This window comes from Passer domesticus, chromosome Z (assembly GCF_036417665.1).
Source record: "Passer domesticus isolate bPasDom1 chromosome Z, bPasDom1.hap1, whole genome shotgun sequence".
In the NCBI taxonomy this organism is placed as follows: Eukaryota; Metazoa; Chordata; class Aves; order Passeriformes; family Passeridae; genus Passer; species Passer domesticus.
In genome coordinates, this window is record NC_087512.1 from 84,281,020 (window position 1) to 84,301,043 (window position 20,024).

General features: G+C 63.5%; 3 protein-coding genes across 3 annotated transcripts; 2 read left to right on the plus strand and 1 right to left on the minus strand.

Moving 5' to 3' along the window:
* Window positions 1-1,538: 1,538 nt before the first annotated feature.
* Window positions 1,539-3,091, plus strand: EXOSC5 (exosome component 5). Its single transcript, XM_064404051.1, has 6 exons — window positions 1,539-1,696; window positions 1,944-2,057; window positions 2,337-2,458; window positions 2,549-2,689; window positions 2,761-2,850; window positions 2,934-3,091. Exons 1-6 carry the CDS (start codon window positions 1,591-1,593, stop codon window positions 3,024-3,026), a joined length of 666 nt encoding a protein of 221 aa, XP_064260121.1. The 5' UTR covers window positions 1,539-1,590; the 3' UTR covers window positions 3,027-3,091.
* Window positions 3,092-4,054: 963 nt separating this feature from the next.
* Window positions 4,055-7,919, plus strand: EMC4 (ER membrane protein complex subunit 4). Its single transcript, XM_064404052.1, has 5 exons — window positions 4,055-4,131; window positions 4,285-4,384; window positions 4,733-4,886; window positions 6,393-6,553; window positions 7,840-7,919. Exons 1-5 carry the CDS (start codon window positions 4,055-4,057, stop codon window positions 7,873-7,875), a joined length of 528 nt encoding a protein of 175 aa, XP_064260122.1. The 3' UTR covers window positions 7,876-7,919.
* Window positions 7,920-13,809: 5,890 nt separating this feature from the next.
* On the minus strand, window positions 13,810-14,276 carry TOMM5 (translocase of outer mitochondrial membrane 5). Its single transcript, XM_064404934.1, has 2 exons — window positions 14,012-14,276; window positions 13,810-13,930 (listed from the first exon to the last, which is right to left on the minus strand). Exons 1-2 carry the CDS (start codon window positions 14,130-14,132, stop codon window positions 13,896-13,898), a joined length of 156 nt encoding a protein of 51 aa, XP_064261004.1. The 5' UTR covers window positions 14,133-14,276; the 3' UTR covers window positions 13,810-13,895.
* Window positions 14,277-20,024: the final 5,748 nt, after the last annotated feature.

Here is a 20,024-nt window from a genome sequence, read left to right on the forward strand (position 1 = left end):
ATAACATTAAAAATCAGCCTTCTGAGCAAAATGGAGTCAAGCCTCGTGTCCCCACACTTGGGGCATTCAAAGCAAGAGTTTATACATTGCATTTATATACATTATATACATATACAGGGCACATATTGCGCCTTGTTTCTCGCTCCAATTCTCCTGATTGTTCAGGATTGTGTCCTCCCCTGAGACCTGATCCCCTGTATCAGCCACGGTGTGCACTGAGGGTCCTGGGGTGGAGAGCAGGGGAGGTTTCACCATCGGATAAAGTCACCTGGGCCCCGCGTCTGTGCTGTGCCCTCGCTGGGGTTCACCGGAGCTCAGGGAGGGATTGTCACCCCCAAAACGAGGGCTGCAGGGCTCCAGCAGCTCCTCCACGTGCAGTGTGTCACACCCAAGGTGTCACAGCACCCCAGGCCGTGGGTGGCACAGCCTGTGCCCACAGCTGCAGCTGCAGCCAGCCTGGGCACCCTGAGGTCAGGGCACAGAAGCATTCTGTGCCTTTCCTTGCTGAGCATCTCCACACAGCAGAGCCAGTCTGTACCTTCCCCTTTACCTGCAGCCCACCATAACTGCTGTAATCCCCAAATCCATGTCACTGTCCTCCCGTCACTAACAGCTGGTACACCACAGTTTAAGCCAGAAGTTGGTTTTCAGTTTTCTCACAGTGGAAAATTCTGGGGCCTTTTCTCTCCTTGCAACATCTGCTGACTGTTTGCCTGTGGAATCCTCCTGCTGGGTGAAAACCTCTTCTTGTTTGAGGTGGGTTTGTCCTTTGCTGTAAGCCACAAAACCCCTTCTAACTGACAGAGCCTTTGCCTCCTTGGTTATCCAGTGAGAGTGGCTCAGCAGTTCTGTTCTTCTATACCAAAACTTGCTTCCATCTCTATTCCTTCCTCAGCCTCTGCATTCAAAAATCTTCCTGCCAAGCACCCGGATCTGTGAGACTTTCTTGTCAAACTCTCCCCAGGCTGTCCCCAGTCTGTCCCCACTGTCCCCAGTCTGTCCCCAGGCTGTCCCCAGTCTGTCTCCACTGTCCCCAGTCTGTCCCCAGGCTGTCCCCACTGTCCCCAGTCTGTCCCCAGTCTGTCCCCAGGCTGTCCCCAGGCTGTCCCCAGTCTGTCCCCACTGTCTCCAGTCTGTCCCCAGGCTGTCCCCACTGTCCCCACTGTCCCCAGGCTGTCCCCACTGTCCCCACTGTCCCCAGTCTGTCCCCACTGTCCCCAGTCTGTCCCCAGGCTGTCCCCAGTCTGTCCCCACTGTCCCCAGTCTGTCCCCACTGTCCCCAGTCTGTCCCCAGGCTGTCCCCAGGCTGTCCCCACTGTCCCCAGTCTGTCCCCAGTCTGTCCCCAGTCTGTCCCCAGGCTGTCCCCAGGCTGTCCCCAGTCTGTCCCCAGTCTGTCCCCAGGCTGTCCCCACTGTCCCCAGTCTGTCCCCAGTCTGTCCCCAGGCTGTCCCCACTGTCCCACGTCGTGACCCAGCTCTGATTGGCTGTCGCGACGCCCGGCGCTGATTGGCTACCGGGAAGCCCGGCGCTGATTGGCTGCCGCGCGGCCCGGAAGCGGAAGCGGCGGCGGAAGCGGAGCGGCGGCGGCGATGGCGGTGGAGCCGGAGGCGGCGGACGGGCAGTGCCGGCTGCGGCCCTTCTCCTGCGAGCTGGGGCTGCTCTCGCGGCCCGACGGCTCGGCCGCCTTCCTGCAGGGTCTGTGCGGCTCCCTTCCCTTCCCTTCCCTTCCCTTCCCTTCCCTTCCCTTCCCTTCCCTTCCCTTCCCTTCCCTTCCCTTCCCGCAGGGTCTGCGGGGCTCCTCTCACCGGCGCTCCCCTTCTTTCCTTACCGGGGCTCCTTTTCCCAGCCTTTCCCCCCCAGACTCTCCTTCCCACCCTTCCCACGGCGTGCGGGCGCTGCCGTTCCCGGCCCGCTGACCGTGAGCCCTGCTCTCCGTGCGCAGGGGACACCTCGGTGCTGGCCGGGCTCTACGGCCCCGCCGAGGCCAAGCTCAGCAAGGAGCTGCCGGACCGCGCGGCGCTGGAGGTGCTGCTGCGCCCCAAGGTGGGGCTGCCAGGTGGGCCCATCCCCTCCCTGTCCCAAAGCAGGCTCCTTCCCGCAGAGCTGAGATCCGTGGTCCGTGTACAGCCCTTCATTTCTGTTTCGCTGGGGGGCAAACCCTCGGCTCGAGCAGAAGCAGCCCCCTCTGTCAGCGGCCCTGGGGCAGTTTGCTGCGGGCACCCTGCCGCGGTGACGAGTCCCTGGCCGCTGCCAGGGCTCAGTGCCACGCTGCCTCGCTGTCCCAGCCCCGCGGGCTCGGGGGGCCCGGGGGAGCTGACGGCGTGCCGTTGTGCAGGCGTGCTGGAGCGCAGCCGGGAGCAGCTGCTGCGGCAGACGTGCGAGGCCGCGGTGCTGGGCGCGCTGCACCCGCGCACCGCCGTCTCCCTGGTGCTGCAGGTGCTCAGCGACGCCGGCTCGGTATCCTTCCCCCGTGGGGCGGCGTTTTGGGGGGGCCGGGGGGGCTGGGGGCCGCCGCCGCTGCTGCCGTGGGTGCCTTGACGCCGCCAGCTGCTGTCCTGCTGCCTGAACGCCGCCTGCATGGCGCTGCTGGACGCGGGGCTGCCCCTGGCCGCCCTCTTCTGCGGTGTCACCTGCGCCCTGCAGCCCGATGGCGCCATCCTGCTGGACCCCACGGCCCGCCAGGAGCAGGTGAGCCCCGCCTGGGGAGGGGGCTGCTCTGGGCGTGCCCTCCCGGCCCTGCTGACCCCCTGTCCCCGCAGGAGGCACGCGCCGTCCTCACCTTCGCCATCGCCAGCAGCGACAGGAAGGTGCTGACGGCCACCACCAAGGGCAGCTGCTCTGTGGAGGAGGTGAGGGACTGGCCGGGCGGGGTCTGGGCCGCGGGGCTCCCTGGCACGGGGTCCCTCACGGCCAGCCCTTTGCCCCTGAGCAGATGCAGCAGTGCCTGGCCGCGGCCCAGCGCGCCGCCGGCACCATCTTCCAGTTCTACCGCGACTCCGTGCGGCGCCGCTACTCCAAGTGCTGAGCCGGGGGCGCCCTGGGCAGCCGGACTGGCCTGGGCCCAGCCCCCATAAAGGACCTGTCTCCTCCGCTCTGCCTCCCGAGTCCATGCTGTGCCACGCGTCTCTGAGGGGGGCACACACGGGGACACGTGTCCCAGCACCTGCTGGCTCCTGAGACCCCCGGGGCGGGGATGGAGGGACACGGCGTGGGCACGGGCCAGGCAGGACACCCACCAGGGCGGCTCCTAGGTGCCACACGTGTGCTGGTACACCCAACACGGCAGCCCCAGGATGCTACACGTGTGCTGGTACATGCAACATGGCAGCTCCGGGGTGCCGCACATGTGCTGGTACACCCAAGATGGCGGCGACCATCCCCGGTACACCCAACATGGCAGCGCCCCCCACGTGTGCTGGTACACCCAAGATGGCGGCGCCCCCACACGTTTCCGGTACACCCAAGATGGCGGCGCACCTGGTGAAATGGCGCTGATGCCCCGCTGTGACCTTCCGAGCGTGGCGGCGCCACCCGCACCACCATGCCTTCCTGGGCGGGGCTTGTGTGACCGCGACCAATAGGGAAGCGGTGTTGGGCTGCACGAGGGGCGCGGGGCGGTGCTGGCGCGCCTGGCCGCGCATGCGCGGTGGTTGCGGGGGGGGGGAGGATTGGTGTGGGGCAATAACGGGGGGCAATAACGGGGGTCAGTGAGCGCGTGTGGGGCAATAACGGGGACGTGGGGGCAGTAACGGGGCTCAGTGGCAGCGGGGGTCCCTGGGGAGCAGCAGCGGGCCGGGCCAGCGCGGTTCGGGGGCTCTGCGCTCCTCACGGGAGGCAGCTGCGGGATGGGAACGGGCCGGCCCCCCAATAAACATCACTGCGAACACCAGTGGCGCCCGGCGCAGCCCCGATGGGGCGGGGGGGGGGCTGTCCGCGTGCCTGTCTGTCTGTATCTGCCTGTCCGTGTGTCTGTCCGTCTGTCAGTCCGTGTGGGGAAGGGGGGGGCGGCCCGCGTGACCGCGCACGTGCCCGCCCACGTGACGCGGCGCAGACATGGCGGCGGCGGCGGCGGCGCTCCGGGGGCGCCGCTTCAAGTGGTCGCTGGATCTGGGGGCGGCGCCGGGGGCGCGGTGAGGGGGCCGGGGGCGCGGGGGGCTCCGTGAGGGAGCGGGGCAGCGGTGAGGGCCGGGGCTCGGTGAGGGCCGCGGCTCCGTGAGGGCCGGGCTCGGTGAGGGCCGGGGCCCGGCCCCGCGCGCTGAGCCCCGCCGCCCCGCTGTCCGCAGGCCCCGCGGAGCCGCCGAGGGCCGCGGCCCGCTCGGCTTCGCTGACCGGCAGCTGGGCGAGGGCGGCGTGCACGAGAGCGACAAGATCCTCATGGAGAAGGTGTGAGGGCGCTGCCCGGTGTCCCCGCAGCCCCTGCCCGCCGCGATGGTCCCTGGCCCGGGTTCCCCGCACTCCCTCCTCGCGGGCAGCCCCAGGCCCGGTTCTGCCGGCTCCCCGGGGTGGCTCCTGTCCCAGATCCGCGGGTGCCCGACACCCCGGGCAGCTCCGGGGGGCCGGTCCCTGCCGCAGGCCACCCCGGCTCCCCGTGGGGGTGGTCCTTGCCCTGCATCCCCCTCCCCACCCGGCCATGCGGGTCCCCCCAGCCCCGGGCACACGTGTGAGGGGTGGTGCCTGCCCTGGGATCCCCCAAAGGCCGGGCCCCCATAGCCCTGGCCCCTGTCGTTGCAGCGCTGCTGGGACGTGGCTCTGGCGCCGCTGAAGCAGATCCCCATGAACCTGTTCATCATGTACATGGCTGGCAACACCATCTCCATCTTCCCGGCCATGATGGTCTGCATGATGGGCTGGCGCCCGCTGCAGGCCCTCATGTCCCTGTCTGCCAGTGAGTGCAGCCCCCGCGCGGGGACAGCCCCCTGCGTGTCCCCACAGCCCCATGGATGTCCCACAGCCCCCTGAGTGTCCCACAGCCCCCTGCGTGTCCCCACAGCCCCCTGGATGTCCCACAGCCCCCTGGGTGTCGCCACAGTCCCCACACTGTCCCCACAGCCCCCTGGGTGTCCTGCTGTCCCCTGGGTGTCCCCACAGCCCCCTGGGTGTCCCCACAGTCCCCAGGGTGTCACGCAGCCCCCATGGTGTCCTGCAGTTCCCTGGGTGATGCCACAGCTCTCTGGATGTCCCTCAGCCCCCTTGGTTTCCCCTCAGCCCCCTGGGTGTCTCTCAGCCCCTTGGGTGTCCCCTCAGTCCCCTGGGTGTCCCTCGGTCCCCTGGGTGTCCCCACAGCCCCTGAGTGTTCCACAGTCTCCACGCTGTCCCCACACTCCCTTGGGTGTTCCTCAATCCCCTGGGTGTCCCCACGGTTCCCTGAGTGTTCCCACAGTTCCCTGGGTGTCTCCACAGCCCCCTGGGTGTCCCCCAGCCCCAACGGTGTCTCACAGCCCCTTGGGTGTCCCACAGCCCCCTGGGTGTCCCCACAGCCCCCTGAGTGTCCCCACAGTCCCCATGGTGTCCCATAGCCCCCGTGGGTGTCCCTGCAGTCCTGTGGGTGTCCCAGAGCCCCCTGGATGTCCCCACAGCCCCCTGGGCATCCCCACAGTCCCATGGGTGTCCTGCAGCTCCCTGGGTGTCCCCACAGCCCCCTGAGTGTCCCACAGCCCCCCTAGATGTCCCTCAGCCCCCTTGGCTTCCCCTCAGTCCTCTGGGTGTCTCTCAGCCCCTTGAGTGTCCCCACAGTGCCCTGGGTATTCCCACAGTTCCCTGAGTACCCCACACTCCCCAGGGTGTCCCACAGCCCCCATGGTGTCCCCTCAGTCCCCTGGGTGTCCCCACAGTTCCTTGAGTACCCCACACTCCCCATGGTGTCTCTCAGCCCCTGGGTGTTCCACAGTCCCCACGCTGTCCCCACACTGCCCTGGGTGTCCCCACAGCCCCTTGGGTGTTCCTCAGTCCCCTGGGTGTCCCCACAGTTCCCTGGGTGTCTCCACAGCCCCCTGGGTGTCCCCACAGTTCCCTGGGTGTCCCCACAGTTCCCTGGGTGTCTCCACAGCCCCCTGGGTGTCCCCACAGACCTCTGGATGTCCCCACAGTCCCCATGGTGTCCCATAGCCCCCTTGGCTTCCCCTCAGTCCTCTGGGTGTGCCTCAGCCCCTTGGATGTCCCCATAGTTCTCTGGGTGTCTTTCAGTTCCTTGGGTGTCCCCACGGTCCCCCTGGGTGTCCCCACAGTTCCCATGGTGTCCCATAGCCCCCATGGATGTCCCCTCAGACCCCCGGGTGTCCCACATCATTCCCTCTGCCCAGCACTGCCCCCGTGCTGCTGCCCACCCCCGGGGCCCTGTGCCAGCTCAGGGCCTGGGGTCCGTGACAGGCACCCCGGTGCCGTGTCCCCCCAGCTCTGAAGGCCCTGGAGAGCTCCAGCCGGCGGGCCCTGCAGGGCCTGGTGTTCCTGGTGGGCAACGGGCTGGGGCTGGCACTGGCCCTCTACAAGTGCCAGGCCATGGGGCTGCTGCCCACCCGCCCTTCCGACTGGCTGGCCTTTGTCACCCCCCCGCAGGTGAGCCGGGGCCCCGGGGACACCCCGCGGGGACAGGGGTCCTGGGTCAGACACTCCACAGGGACAGGGGTCATCCTGAAGGGTCAGGGGTCCTGGGGACACCCTGCAGGGTCAGGGGTCCTGGGTCAGACATTCCACAGGGTCAGGGGTCATCCTGAAGGGTCAGGGGTCCTGGGGACACCCTGCAGGGTCAGGGGTCCTGGGTCAGACATTCCACAGGGTCAGGGGTCATCCTGAAGGGTCAGGGGTCCTGGGGACACCCTGCAGGGTCAGGGGTCCTGGGTTAGACATCCCCCACTGTAAGGGATCCTGGGGTCACCCCGCAGGGACAGGGGACACCCCGGAGAGTCAGGGAACACCCGGAGAGTCAGGACTCCTGGGTCAGACACTCCACAGGGTCAGGGGTCATCCTGAAGAGTCAGGGGTCCTGGGGACACCCCACAAGGTCAGGGGTCCTGGGTTAGACACCCCACAGAGTCAGGGGTCACCCCGCAGGGTCAGGGGCCCTGGGGTCACCCTGCAGGGACTGGGGACACCCTGCAGGGTCAGGGGTCCTGGGTCAGACACTCCACAGGGTCAGGGGTCATCCTGTAGGGTCAGGGGTCCTGGGGACACCCCGCAGGGTCAGGGGTCCTGGGTTAGACATCCCCCAGTGTAAGGGGTCCTGGGGTCACCCTGCAGGGACTGGGGACACCCTGCAGGGTCAGGGGTCCTGGGTCAGACACTCCACAGGGACAGGGGTCATCCTGAAGGGTCAGGGGCCCTGGGGACACCCTGCAGGGCCAGGGGACACCCCGTGGGACAGGGGACACCCCACAGGGTCAGGGGTCCTGGGTTAGACATCCCCCAGTGTAAGGGGTCCTGGGGTCACCCCACAGGGACAGGGGACACCCCGGAGAGTCAGGGGACACCCGGAGAGTCAGGGGTCCTGGGTCAGACACTCCACAGGGTCAGGGGACACCCTGCAGGGTCAGGGGTCCTGGGGTCACCCTGCAGGGACAGGGGACACCCTGCAGGGACAGGGGTCACCCTGCAGGGTCAGGGGTCCTGGGTTAGACACCCCACAGAGTCAGGGGACACCCTGCAGGGACAGAGGTCTTGGGTCAGTCACCCAGCAGAGTCAGGGGTCACCCCGCAGGGTCAGGGGCCCTGGGGTCAGTCACCCCGGGGAGTCAGGGGTCCTGGGGTCACCCCAGAGATTCAGGGGTCACCCAGCAGAGTCAGGGGTCCCGGCTCAGACCCCCGGGGCCCCCACTCACCCCTTCCTGTCTCCCCTCTCTTGGCAGCGAATGGAGTTCACTGGGGGGGGCCTGATCTTGTGACCCCCCCGCGCCACCCACCAATAAAGGCAATGGCAGGATGGTGACATCGCTTCTGGGGGGAATTCTGAGGGGCTGGGGACTCAGCCCAAGGCACAACTGGCTTGGGGTGAACTAAAAAACGTTTATTGGGCTGTGCTGGGAGCACTGGGAGCGCGGTGAAATCTGTACTGGGAGTGCCCTTGGGACCTGCAGTGGGAGCACTGGGAGCTGTGGGGCCTGTGCTGGGGCCAGGACCCATACTGGAGCTGTACTGGGAACACTGGGAATGTAGCTGTGGCCCGCATGGGGAGAGCTGCAGCCAGAGGCTGCTCTGTGCTGGAAGCACTGGTTCATACTGGGAGCACTGGTGATCGTTCCAGGATCTGGATGTGACTGTAGGTCATGCTGGTGCGTACTGGGAGCACTGGGGCCGTACTGGGATCCTGCCTGAAGAGCTGAGGCTCAGTGGCATGGTGCTGGTGGTATCTTGGAAGCACTGGGCACATACTGGGGCTGTGGTAGTTTGTACTGGGATTGTGCCAGCAGGCCTGTGGTGCAGGCCAGTATGGTACTGGGAGCACTGGGATGGTGCTGGGTGTGCTCACACTGCTGGTTTCTGCCACATTTCACCACTTCACTGTGGTAGTTTCTCCATTTTCACTGGTTTTCTCACCACTTCTTGCACATTTGTGCCCCGTTTTTGCCCTTTTCCCTTGTTCTTTCATACTTTTTCCCCTACTTTTGCAGTAATTTGTTCACTGTTGCTGCCGGCAGAGCCCAAACCTCTGCTGTCCAGTATGGACCAGTGCCTCCCAGTACAGCCTTGTGCCCTGTCCAGGACTTTGAGTGTGATCCAGGACTCCAGGATGGTGTTTTCGTGGCCCAGAGCCCAATCCCAGTATATCCCACCAGCTCCCAGTGCCTTCCCAGTGCCACCACAGCTGCACTGGGGGCCCCCAGTTGTGTCTGAGCACTCTGAACTGGTGCTGCTGTGCCCCGCTAGGAGACAGGCTGGCAGAGCTGCCCGAGCTCATTAATTCCTGAGGCCTGGAACCAGTGGGCTGTACTTTCTCATTCCTTTCCGTGGTTAATGTTTATTGTACCTCTGATTGTGCCCTTGCACAGTCTAGCGACTTTGCTAAATGATCATTGTGTTCACCCACCAGGTGCAATCCATTCTTCATCTGGCAGCATTGTCAGGGAGCTGCTGCCAGGCAGAGCCACAGGGTCCCCCCTGAGCCTCCTTTTCTGCAGGCTCAGCCCCTTCCCAGCTCCCTCAGCCTCTGCTGGGGCTCCATTTCCTTCCCAGCCCCTCCTGGGGCTCCATTCCCTTCCCAGCCCCTCCTGGGCTCCATTCCCTCCCCAGCTCCCTCAGCCCCTCCTGGGCTCCATTCCCTTCCCGGCTCCCTCAGCCTCTGCTGGGGCTCCATTCCCTCCCGAGTTCCCTCAGCCTCTCCTGGGCTCCATTCCCTTCCCAGCCCCTCCTGGGCTCCATTCCCTCCCCAGCTCCCTCAGCCTCTCCTGGGCTCCATTCCCTTCCCGGCTCCCTCAGCCTCTGCTGGGGCTCCATTCCCTCCCCAGTTCCCTCAGCCTCTCCTGGGCTCCATTCCCTTCCCAGCTCCATTCCCTTCCCAGCTCCATTCCCTCCCCAGCTCCCTCAGCCTCTCCTGGGCTCCATTCCCTTCCCGGCTCCCTCAGCCTCTGCTGGGGCTCCATTCCCTCCCCAGTTCCCTCAGCCTCTCCTGGGCTCCATTCCCTTCCCGGCTCCCTCAGCCTCTGCTGGGGCTCCATTCCCTCCCCAGCTCCCTCAGCCTCTCCTGGGCTCCATTCCCTTCCCAGCCCCTCCTGGGCTCCATTCCCTCCCCAGCTCCCTCAGCCTCTCCTGGGCTCCATTCCCTTCCCGGCTCCCTCAGCCTCTGCTGGGGCTCCATTCCCTCCCCAGTTCCCTCAGCCTCTCCTGGGCTCCATTCCCTTCCCAGCCCCTCCTGGGCTCCATTCCCTCCCCAGCTCCCTCAGCCTCTCCTGGGCTCCATTCCCTTCCCGGCTCCCTCAGCCTCTGCTGGGGCTCCATTCCCTCCCCAGCTCCCTCAGCCTCTCCTGGGCTCCATTCCCTTCCCAGCTCCCTCAGCCTCTCCTGGGCTCCATTCCCTTCCCAGCTCCCTCAGCCTCTCCTGGGCTCCATTCCCTTCCCAGCTCCCTCAGCCTCTCCTGGGGCTCCATTCCCTTCCCAGCTCCCTCAGCCTCTCCTGGGCTCCATTCCCTTCCCAGCTCCATTCCCTTACCAGCCCCTTCTGGGGCTCCATTCCCTTCCCAGCTCCCTCAGCCTCTCCTGGGCTCCATTCCCTTCCCAGCTCCATTCCCTTCCCAGCCTCTGCTGGGGCTCCATTCCCTTCCCAGCTCCCTCAGCCTCTCCCGGGGCTCCATTCCCTTCCCAGCTCCATTCCCTTACCAGCCCCTTCTGGGGCTCCATTCCCTTCCCAGCTCCCTCAGCCTCTCCCGGGGCTCCATTCCCTTCCCAGCTCCCTCAGCCTCTCTTGGGCTCCATTCCCTCCCCAGCTCCCTCAGCCTCTCCTGGGCTCCATTCCCTCCCCAGCTCCCTCAGCCTCTCCTGGGCTCCATTCCCTCCCCAGCTCCCTCAGCCTCTCCTGGGCTCCATTCCCTCCCCAGCTCCCTCAGCCCCTCCTGGGGCTCCATTTCCTTCCCAGCTCCCTCAGCCTCTCCTGGGCTCCATTCCCTTCCCAGCTCCCTCAGCCTCTCCTGGGCTCCATTCCCTTCCCAGCTCCCTCAGCCTCTCCCGGGGCTCCATTCCCTTCCCAGCTCCCTCAGCCCCTCCTGGGCTCCATTCCCTTCCCAGCTCCCTCAGCCTCTCCTGGGGCTCCATTCCCTTCCCAGCTCCCTCAGCCTCTCCTGGGCTCCATTCCCTTCCCAGCTCCATTCCCTCCCCAGCTCCCTCAGCCTCTCCTGGGCTCCATTCCCTTCCCAGCTCCCTCAGCCTCTCCTGGGGCTCCATTCCCTTCCCAGCTCCCTCAGCCTCTCCCAGGGCTCCATTCCCTTCCCAGCTCCCTCAGCCCCTCCTGGGCTCCATTCCCTTCCCAGCTCCCTCAGCCTCTCCTGGGGCTCCATTCCCTTCCCAGCTCCCTCAGCCTCTCCTGGGCTCCATTTCCTTCCCAGCTCCATTCCCTTCCCAGCTCCCTCAGCCCCTCCTGGGCTCCATTCCCTTCCCAGCTCCCTCAGCCCCTCCTGGGCTCCATTCCCTTCCCAGCTCCCTCAGCCTCTCCTGGGCTCCATTCCCTTCCCAGCTCCCTCAGCCTCTCCCGGGGCTCCATTCCCTTCCCAGCTCCCTCAGCCTCTCCTGGGCTCCATTCCCTTCCCAGCTCCCTCAGCCCCTCCTGGGCTCCATTCCCTTCCCAGCTCCATTCCCTCCCCAGCTCCCTCAGCCTCTCCTGGGCTCCATTCCCTTCCCAGCTCCATTCCCTTCCCAGCTCCATTCCCTCCCCAGCTCCCTCAGCCTCTCCTGGGCTCCATTCCCTTCCCAGCTCCATTCCCTTCCCAGCTCCCTCAGCCTCTCCTGGGGCTCCATTCCCTTCCCAGCTCCATTCCCTTCCCAGCTCCCTCAGCCCCTCCTGGGCTCCATTCCCTTCCCAGCTCCCTCAGCCTCTCCTGGGGCTCCATTCCCTTCCCAGCTCCATTCCCTCCCCAGCTCCCTCAGCCTCTCCTGGGGCTCCATTCCCTTCCCAGCTCCCTCAGCCTCTCCTGGGCTCCATTCCCTTCCCAGCTCCATTCCCTCCCCAGCTCCCTCAGCCTCTCCTGGGCTCCATTCCCTTCCCAGCTCCATTCCCTTCCCAGCCCCTCCTGGGGCTCCATTCCCTTCCCAGCTCCCTCAGCCTCTCCTGGGCTCCATTCCCTTCCCAGCTCCCTCAGCCTCTCCTGGGCTCCATTCCCTTCCCAGCTCCCTCAGCCTCTCCTGGGGCTCCATTTCCTTCCCAGCTCCATTCCCTTCCCAGCTCCCTCAGCCCCTCCTGGGCTCCATTCCCTTCCCAGCTCCCTCAGCCTCTCCTGGGGCTCCATTCCCTCCCCAGCTCCCTCAGCCCCTCCCGGGGCCCCATTCCCTTCCCAGCTCCCTCAGCCTCTCCTGGGCTCCATTCCCTCCCCAGCTCCCTCAGCCTCTCCTGGGCTCCATTCCCTTCCCAGCTCCCTCAGCCTCTCCTGGGGCTCCATTCCCTTCCCAGCTCCCTCAGCCTCTCCCAGGGCTCCATTCCCTTCCCAGCTCCCTCAGCCCCTCCTGGGCTCCATTCCCTTCCCAGCTCCCTCAGCCTCTCCTGGGGCTCCATTCCCTTCCCAGCTCCCTCAGCCTCTCCTGGGCTCCATTTCCTTCCCAGCTCCATTCCCTTCCCAGCTCCCTCAGCCCCTCCTGGGCTCCATTCCCTTCCCAGCTCCCTCAGCCCCTCCTGGGCTCCATTCCCTTCCCAGCTCCCTCAGCCTCTCCTGGGCTCCATTCCCTTCCCAGCTCCCTCAGCCTCTCCCGGGGCTCCATTCCCTTCCCAGCTCCCTCAGCCTCTCCTGGGCTCCATTCCCTTCCCAGCTCCCTCAGCCCCTCCTGGGCTCCATTCCCTTCCCAGCTCCATTCCCTCCCCAGCTCCCTCAGCCTCTCCTGGGCTCCATTCCCTTCCCAGCTCCATTCCCTTCCCAGCTCCATTCCCTCCCCAGCTCCCTCAGCCTCTCCTGGGCTCCATTCCCTTCCCAGCTCCATTCCCTTCCCAGCTCCCTCAGCCTCTCCTGGGGCTCCATTCCCTTCCCAGCTCCATTCCCTTCCCAGCTCCCTCAGCCCCTCCTGGGCTCCATTCCCTTCCCAGCTCCCTCAGCCTCTCCTGGGGCTCCATTCCCTTCCCAGCTCCATTCCCTCCCCAGCTCCCTCAGCCTCTCCTGGGGCTCCATTCCCTTCCCAGCTCCCTCAGCCTCTCCTGGGCTCCATTCCCTTCCCAGCTCCATTCCCTCCCCAGCTCCCTCAGCCTCTCCTGGGCTCCATTCCCTTCCCAGCTCCATTCCCTTCCCAGCCCCTCCTGGGGCTCCATTCCCTTCCCAGCTCCCTCAGCCTCTCCTGGGCTCCATTCCCTTCCCAGCTCCCTCAGCCTCTCCTGGGCTCCATTCCCTTCCCAGCTCCCTCAGCCTCTCCTGGGGCTCCATTTCCTTCCCAGCTCCATTCCCTTCCCAGCTCCCTCAGCCCCTCCTGGGCTCCATTCCCTTCCCAGCTCCCTCAGCCTCTCCTGGGGCTCCATTCCCTCCCCAGCTCCCTCAGCCCCTCCCGGGGCCCCATTCCCTTCCCAGCTCCCTCAGCCTCTCCTGGGCTCCATTCCCTCCCCAGCTCCCTCAGCCCCTCCCGGGGCCCCATTCCCTTCCCCACCACTGTGGGTACACAGGACGTGGGGAGAGCTTGTGAAGAGCACCTGGCTGGTGCTGCAGGGCTTCCCTGCAGGCAGTGCCCACAGCTGGGGCGGCTGGATCGCTCCTGGGAGCAGCAAGGCACAGGAATGGCTGCTGCGAGGGGCACGAGCGCCTGGGGATCCCCTGTGGGTCTCGGGGGGCTCTGGGCTCCTGCTGGACGCCTGTGTTGGTTTGCCATCCCTCCCCAAGGCCGGTGTACACCACAGCCACTCCCTGAGAGCCCCGAGCCGGCTGCCAGGCTGTCCCCGGCACAGAGCAGGAGCAGAATCCCCTCCTGTCCCAGCCCAAGCTTTCCCTCCCGGCAGCCGGCAGGCCAGCCCGGCTGGGCAACGCCCCGATCTCGCTCCCAGGGGAACGCAGAGCCACTGCAGACGGGCAGCTTCCCCGGGTGCAGCAGGCAGGGAGGCTCCGAGGAGCCTGCCTCTGCTGCCGAGGATCGCCCAGCTCCCAGAGCCCAGCTGAGCCCCCGCGGCGGGCAGGGGACAGCGAGCGACACCAACACCGCGAGCGGGGCACGGCTGCTCTCCCTTTATTTCAGCGGCTCCGCCGCGAGCTGGGCGCGGGGCGCGGGCGGCAGCGCGTCCCCGGCATGGCGGGGCTCAGATGCTGTCCAGCTTCTTCAGCACGAACGGGGCTGCGGGGAGAACAAGGCTCAGCACCGGCGGCACCCCGCACCGCACCGGGCCGGGCGCGGGGCGCGGGGCCCGTCACTCACTGATCCGCAGCAGCGCCACGTAGATGAGGAAGTTGCGCACGGAGGCCAGCACGTCGCGGCGCATCTTGCGGCGCAGCTCCTCCGGGTCCATCTTGGGCCCCAGCCCCTCGATGCGGAACATGGCGGGGCGCACCTGGATCCCGGCCCCGATCCCGATCCCGGCCTGATCCCGGTCCCGGCTCCGATCCTGATCCGATCCCGATCCCGGTCCCGATCCGATCCCGGCCTGGTCCCGGTCCCGGTCCCGATCCGATCCCAGCCCCGGCGCCGCTGGCGGCCACGCGCGGCGGAAACACGTGGCGGGAAGCGCGCCGAGCTGGCGCGCGGAGACAGCGTCACTTCCGGCCGGACGTGAGGGGAGCGGGACGGGGACGGAGCCGCGGGGCAGGAGCAGCGATGGGGACGGGAGTGAAGGACAGAAACAGCCGCAGGGACAGCTCCCGGCGGCACCCGTGGCGACAGTGCCGGGAGAAGGGAGAAGCTGGGACAGAAACTGCTCCGGCGGGGCAGGGACACGGGGAGCCCAGGGACAGCGAGGCAGCGTGGCACTGACCGCTGGCAGCGGCCAGGGACTCGTCACCAGCGGCAGGGAGAGCGCTGAGTGTCCGCAGCAAACTGCCCCAGGGTCACTGACAGAGGGGCTGGTTCTGCTGGAGTGTGAACCAGCAAAACTGCAATACAGGCATGTAAATGAACCAAGAATGTCAGCTCTGGGGGAAAGAGCCTGCTTCGGGACGGGGTAAGCCTGGCTCCGTGTGTGAGAGAGCACCTGAGTCACAGAGTCCCACACCCCTGGGGCTGAGGCTCCTCTGTCTCAGGATCTCCTCTGCTCTGGTCTGGTTGGGAAGATCCCGAGGTGTGTCTCTGTTAAAAGTCTCTTTTCCCCAACCCAGCAGCCGAAGAAGGAGTTGAGACGTCTTCAGTTCACGTTCTCAGGGTTGTTCATTATTTCTTTATCTCAAACATTATCTGTCTGGCCTGCCAAGGTCTGTTCTGCAGGCTGGTCTGAGGCACACCCACACCACCTCTCAGGCTGGTGCTGTCTTTTATACTAAAAACTACCTATACCATGTTTACAATAATGTCCCAATACCCATCACCTGTGTTAGACAGTGACTTTCTACTCTAAACCAGTCTGTGAGTGCCAACATCACCCTGAAGATGGATGCCAGGGAGAGGAAAGAAGGACAGGGCATGCCCAAATCCCTCCAACTTGGAACCCCTGACCCCCTGTACAGAATTCCAAACCCCCCTGTACAAGGTCCAAAACCCCTCTGTACAGTGCTCCAAAATTTTTCCCTTCACCCTGTGATTGCTACTGCTATGCTAATTAAACTTGTGTGACCTGTAATTCTTTATATCAGGTTGGCAATTTGCTCCCTGGGTTGAGATGGAATTCCCAGGTGTCTTTGGCTTCCTGCCAGGGTCTCTGAGCCATCCAGGGCACCCAGAGGGATGTCCTGGGTCTGACAAGTCCTCTTTGCCACGAAAACACCTCTTTGGCAGCCTTGTTCAAGCCCTGCTTCTGCAGGGCTGGAGCTCTCCGTGGGGAGTGCAGGCACCAGCACCCCACAGCGCTGCACCCAGAGCCAGATCTGCTCCCAGCGTGCAGCAGATCCGAGGTTACACACTGGAGAGAGACAGTGAGTGTTCCTTTCAGCTGTGCACACCCAGTGCTCACTGTGTTCCACAACTGCAGCATGCAGACTGTCAAACCCCTGCACCACTGACACATTTAGCCATGACATCTTATGAAAAATCCTTTGCTAGGATTTTTTTCCTATTCTAGCTAGAAGCCTCAGAAAAGAAATGTAAACAATTAGCAATCTGATGGCTGTGGGATGTGCTCTGGACATTGTTTGCCAGCAGGTGCACCTGGGATTGGTGCATGTTGGTTGTTTCTAATTAATAACCAACCAAAGATGCAGCTGCATCAGACTCTGGGAGTCAGGAGCTTTTGTTACCATTCCTCTCCTGTCCTTCCTAGCCTTCTGATGGATCCTTTCTCTCTCTGATCTTTTAGTACAGTCTTAATATAGCATTTAATATAATATATATCATAATATAATAACCCAGCCCTCTGAAACACGGAGTCAGGATTCTCCTCTCCTCACTCGTCCCCATCCCCTCACACAAAGCAAGGACCACAGACACATTTCACCAGACCAAGCCTCTGGTGTTGTCTGCTGCAGCTTGCCCAGGTCGTGGGTAATTACTGTAATTAGTGCTACATGGGACTTCAGGGGAGGATCACAGCTTGGAGTAATCCGTACATTTTCCAGGGGTGACACAGAGCATGCCATTTAACTACAAACAACACCACATTTCACCCTTTTTATTAAAAGATAAAGAAAAATGTGACAATTAACAATTTAAAAAATGAAGCAGTAATTACACAGTCTTGCAGCATCACAATAAATACCACTGCAGTGAGGATTGTGCTTTAAGCAGTCCCTTTGAGTTGCTGTTCGCTTTTGGTGGTAGGTATTGAAGATAAAATGGGCATTTAATTGTAATGCAGAGGTTGTGTGGCTCCATAGAGCAGCTCCCTGTGCAGGGCTGCTGAGCTGGCACAGTGCTGTGGAGTGGTTCTTGTTTTATTAGTATGATTACTGTTTGATTTGTAGTTTTGTAATTTCTTTGTGCTGTTCGTTTTGCCCCTGCCCTTCTCCCAGAGCTTTCCCCACTTCTCCTGTCATTAGATGCCATTTCTCCCCGAGCCTCCTCCCCTCGAGAATGCTCCCTGTCAGTTTTGCATTTCTTCAGATTTATTAGTTCACTGAGGCTGTTTTCCTCCCTTGACATTCTTTATTGGTGTATTGCAGCCATGATATTTTATGAAAAATCCTCTGCTCGGATTTTTCCCGTCCTGAGGAGCTGAGAGCCTCAGGAAAGAAATGCAAACAATAACTGTGTGCTGCTGTGGGATGCCACAGGTGCATCTTCCACTGGTCCTTGTGGATTGTTTTCAATTGGTGACCAACCACAGCCACCTGTGCCCAGGCTGTGAGCAGGCACAGGATTTTGTGATGCATTCTATTCTATTCTATTCCATTCCATTCCATTCCATTCCATTCCATTCCATTCCATTCCATTCCATTCCATTCTTGTTCTTTGTAGCCTTCTGATCTTCTCTCTCTCTGTTCTTTTAGTACAGTTTTAATGCAGCATTTTAATATAATATATAACATGACAAATCAGCCTTCTGAGCAAAATGGAGTCAGGGCTCGTGTCCCCGCACCAGGGGTTGCCTGAGCAAGACCCAAAGCTCCCCCAGGCAGCAGTGACAGGAGGGGAGCAGTGTTGCCAAAGCCCCAGACCAGCTCCCAGAGCTCCCAGAGGCGGCAGCAGCGTTCCCAAAGTTCCCCATTAGCCCCAGGGCGTTCGATCCCAGTGCTGCTGGCAGCCAGGGGAGCCTGTCCCCGGCGCAGCAGAGGCAGCCCTGCCCTGCCCAGAGCAGCGTCCCGGGGGAAAGCACAGCACAGCTCCCCTGCTGACCCAGGACAGCTCATTGTTTGCTGGCTGGTGGCTCTCTCTGCTCTCTGCCAGCAGGAACAGACTGGCAGTCCCCACTTGGGCAGGGCACCGAGGAGTCTCACCGTGCAGTTTGTGCCTGCTGTTCCTCCAGCCTCACTTGCTGTTGGAACTCGGGGCTGCTTTCCAGAGCACTGCTCAGGAGGAGATGGCTGTTCCACTGGAGCCACCCCATTCTGCTCGTCCCCTTGTGGGATGGGGGGACGAGAAACATTTCCCGTGGGAGGTGTTCCCGTGGACAGGCCACAGAGCTCAGGTGTGAAGTGACTGGCAAGGCAGAGGAGGCCTTGGCTTTGGGCTTGACACTGTCCTGAGCTGTCCTTGGGATGTTTGTGGCAGCAACTCCTCAGCAGCTGTGTCAGAATGCTCAGATAATACCAAGGCAAAGCTGTCAGAAACACTGAATTAGACACAGATCTTTAAAAAAAAACAAAAAAAAACCCAAAAAAACCCCCATGATAGCGATGCCTCAGGTTTTGCTTCTGTATTTTTCAGGTTCTATGCTGATTTCTCAGGGTCTGGGCTTCGTCTTAGGGGATGGTGAGCTCTGTGCACAGAGCAGGGAGACAAAACAATTCCTGCTCCAGCTGGGCACCAAGGACAAATGATCCCAATCTCAGCCCAGGAAGTCCTGGCACTGTGGTAGCACACGGCTGGTGCAGACAGCAGGAGGGAAACAGCCCACAGAAATTAAAACTGCCCTGAAAATTCTTTTTGAGACCTCAGTCGGGTTTCCAGGAGCAAGAAACTCGCCAGGGTGGATGCATTCTCCTCAATAAAAACCTTCTGTGGGGTGGCCTCCAGGTGCTGTCCAGTGGTGTTTCTCCACTCCTGCATCGTGGGGATGGCTCACGGGACAGCAGGAAGGACAGCATGCCTTCCTCCTGGAAAAGGCAGTGCCAGCCTGGCCTGGCCCCTTTGCATCCACTGGGGAGGTGTGGGGCAGCACCAGGGAGCTCCACTCCTCGGACTGGACCAGAGCTGTGTCAGAGGGGCAGAGCAGGGGCTTTCCTTGGATCCTCCAGGATCACCAGGGCTCTGCTGCTGCCCCTGGCCTGTCCCACTGTGCCAGCATGGCTCTGGGCTGAGGCAGCTGCTGCCCAGGGCTGCAAGGAGCCTGGCAGCACCCCGGGCCAGCAGGGAGGGCTGTGGCAGTGCTCCTGCCTCCTCTGCTGCTCCGCCGGGCTCCAGGCTGCCCAGGATGGGGCACCCAGCCCCGGGCAGGGGTGGCCAGAGAGCCACACATCACAGGGCTCCTGCGCACCGGGGCTGGGCGCCGTGTGTCCCCAGAGCCACTCTGCCACTCCCTCCTCAGGTGGCAGGAGAGAGGAGGCACAGCAGCAGCCTGGTGGGTCGGGATGAGGTCAGGCAGGGATTGCTCAGCAGAGACTGCCGTGGGCAAAGCAGGCTCACCAGCACCACAGCCTCCTCGGGGCATCCCTGTGCTCTGGTGTGGGGCCCTGCAGCACTGCAGGGTGGGCTGTGCCCCGCTCTGCAGCTCCTCAGGCTGCTGGCAGACCTCAGCTCCAGCCCCTGGAGTACCTCCCCTCCTGCTGCACTGCCGGGGGGCTCTGCAGGGCTCTGTCTCTCACGTGTTCTCACTCCTCTCTTCTCTCCAATATCCCCTGTGAATCAACTTCCTTCTTAGCTCTGTTGTGCCAAAGGTGCCAGTGGCACTGGTGGGCTCAGCCTTGGCCCAGGAGCCAGTGGCATTGGCCCCACGGGGCACGGGGGAAGAAGCTTCCAGCAGCTTCTCACAGAAGCCCCCCTGCAGCCCCCCTGCTCCCCACAGCTGGCTGCACACACTGCACACACCCCTGGGTGCTCACACGGACACAGCAGCGCCAGCAGCCCGCCTGCTCCCCTCTCTGAGACCACCATGGGGACATCACCCTGATGAGAGGGGCTCAGGGGCAGCACAGACCCGTGCAGGGCACTGCCACACGGGCAGGGCTGAGCCTGTGCCCTGCCCTGCCCCTGCCTGGCCCCTCAGCCTCCCCAGACCCCATCAGTGCCCGCATTTTCCTGCACTCCGTTCCTGCCTCGTCCTGCAGCGAGCCCTCTGCAGCCCTGGCTGCTCCTCCCCTGTGCCCCTGGCTGTGCCTCTGCGTCTGGGGGTGCTCAGCAGAGGCTGGTGCCCCCCTGCCTTGTGGGGCTGGGGTTCCCCCGAGGCTTGGGGCTCCCCTGGGGTGTACAGATGAACTTTTCATCGCCAAAGGCACCGTTCCCAGGCTCTGGTGTCTGGGAGTGACAGACATTGGACCAGGCACCCTGGAATGTGCTGGCCTGGAGCCAGATAGTTTGAATGCACCTATAAATTCTCAGCTGGGGCACCCCAGGCGTGTCCTCAGCACCCCAGCAGGTTTTGCCACGCCTCAGACTGTCCTGTCCTGCTGTGTCTGGGGCCCCTGGGGGCTGTGCCATCCCAAGGGCTCCTCAGCACTCCCGGCACTCCAGGGGAAAGTTCCTCTTCCTGCTG

Bases quoted from the DNA above. Each gene is read 5' to 3' on its own strand.
- EXOSC5 (XM_064404051.1), top strand. From the start codon at position 1,591: ATGGCGGTGGAGCCGGAGGCGGCGGACGGGCAGTGCCGGCTGCGGCCC. The intron at 1,697-1,943 runs GTCTGTGCGGCT...CTCCGTGCGCAG, and splicing joins CTCGGCCGCCTTCCTGCAGG to GGGACACCTCGGTGCTGGCC. The intron at 2,690-2,760 runs GTGAGCCCCGCC...CTGTCCCCGCAG, and splicing joins CCACGGCCCGCCAGGAGCAG to GAGGCACGCGCCGTCCTCAC.
- EMC4 (XM_064404052.1), top strand. From the start codon at position 4,055: ATGGCGGCGGCGGCGGCGGCGCTCCGGGGGCGCCGCTTCAAGTGGTCG. The intron at 4,385-4,732 runs GTGTGAGGGCGC...CTGTCGTTGCAG, and splicing joins ACAAGATCCTCATGGAGAAG to CGCTGCTGGGACGTGGCTCT. The intron at 4,887-6,392 runs GTGAGTGCAGCC...GTGTCCCCCCAG, and splicing joins CCTCATGTCCCTGTCTGCCA to CTCTGAAGGCCCTGGAGAGC.
- TOMM5 (XM_064404934.1), bottom strand. From the start codon at position 14,132: ATGTTCCGCATCGAGGGGCTGGGGCCCAAGATGGACCCGGAGGAGCTG. The intron at 13,931-14,011 runs GTGAGTGACGGG...TTCTCCCCGCAG, and splicing joins CGTGGCGCTGCTGCGGATCA to CCCCGTTCGTGCTGAAGAAG.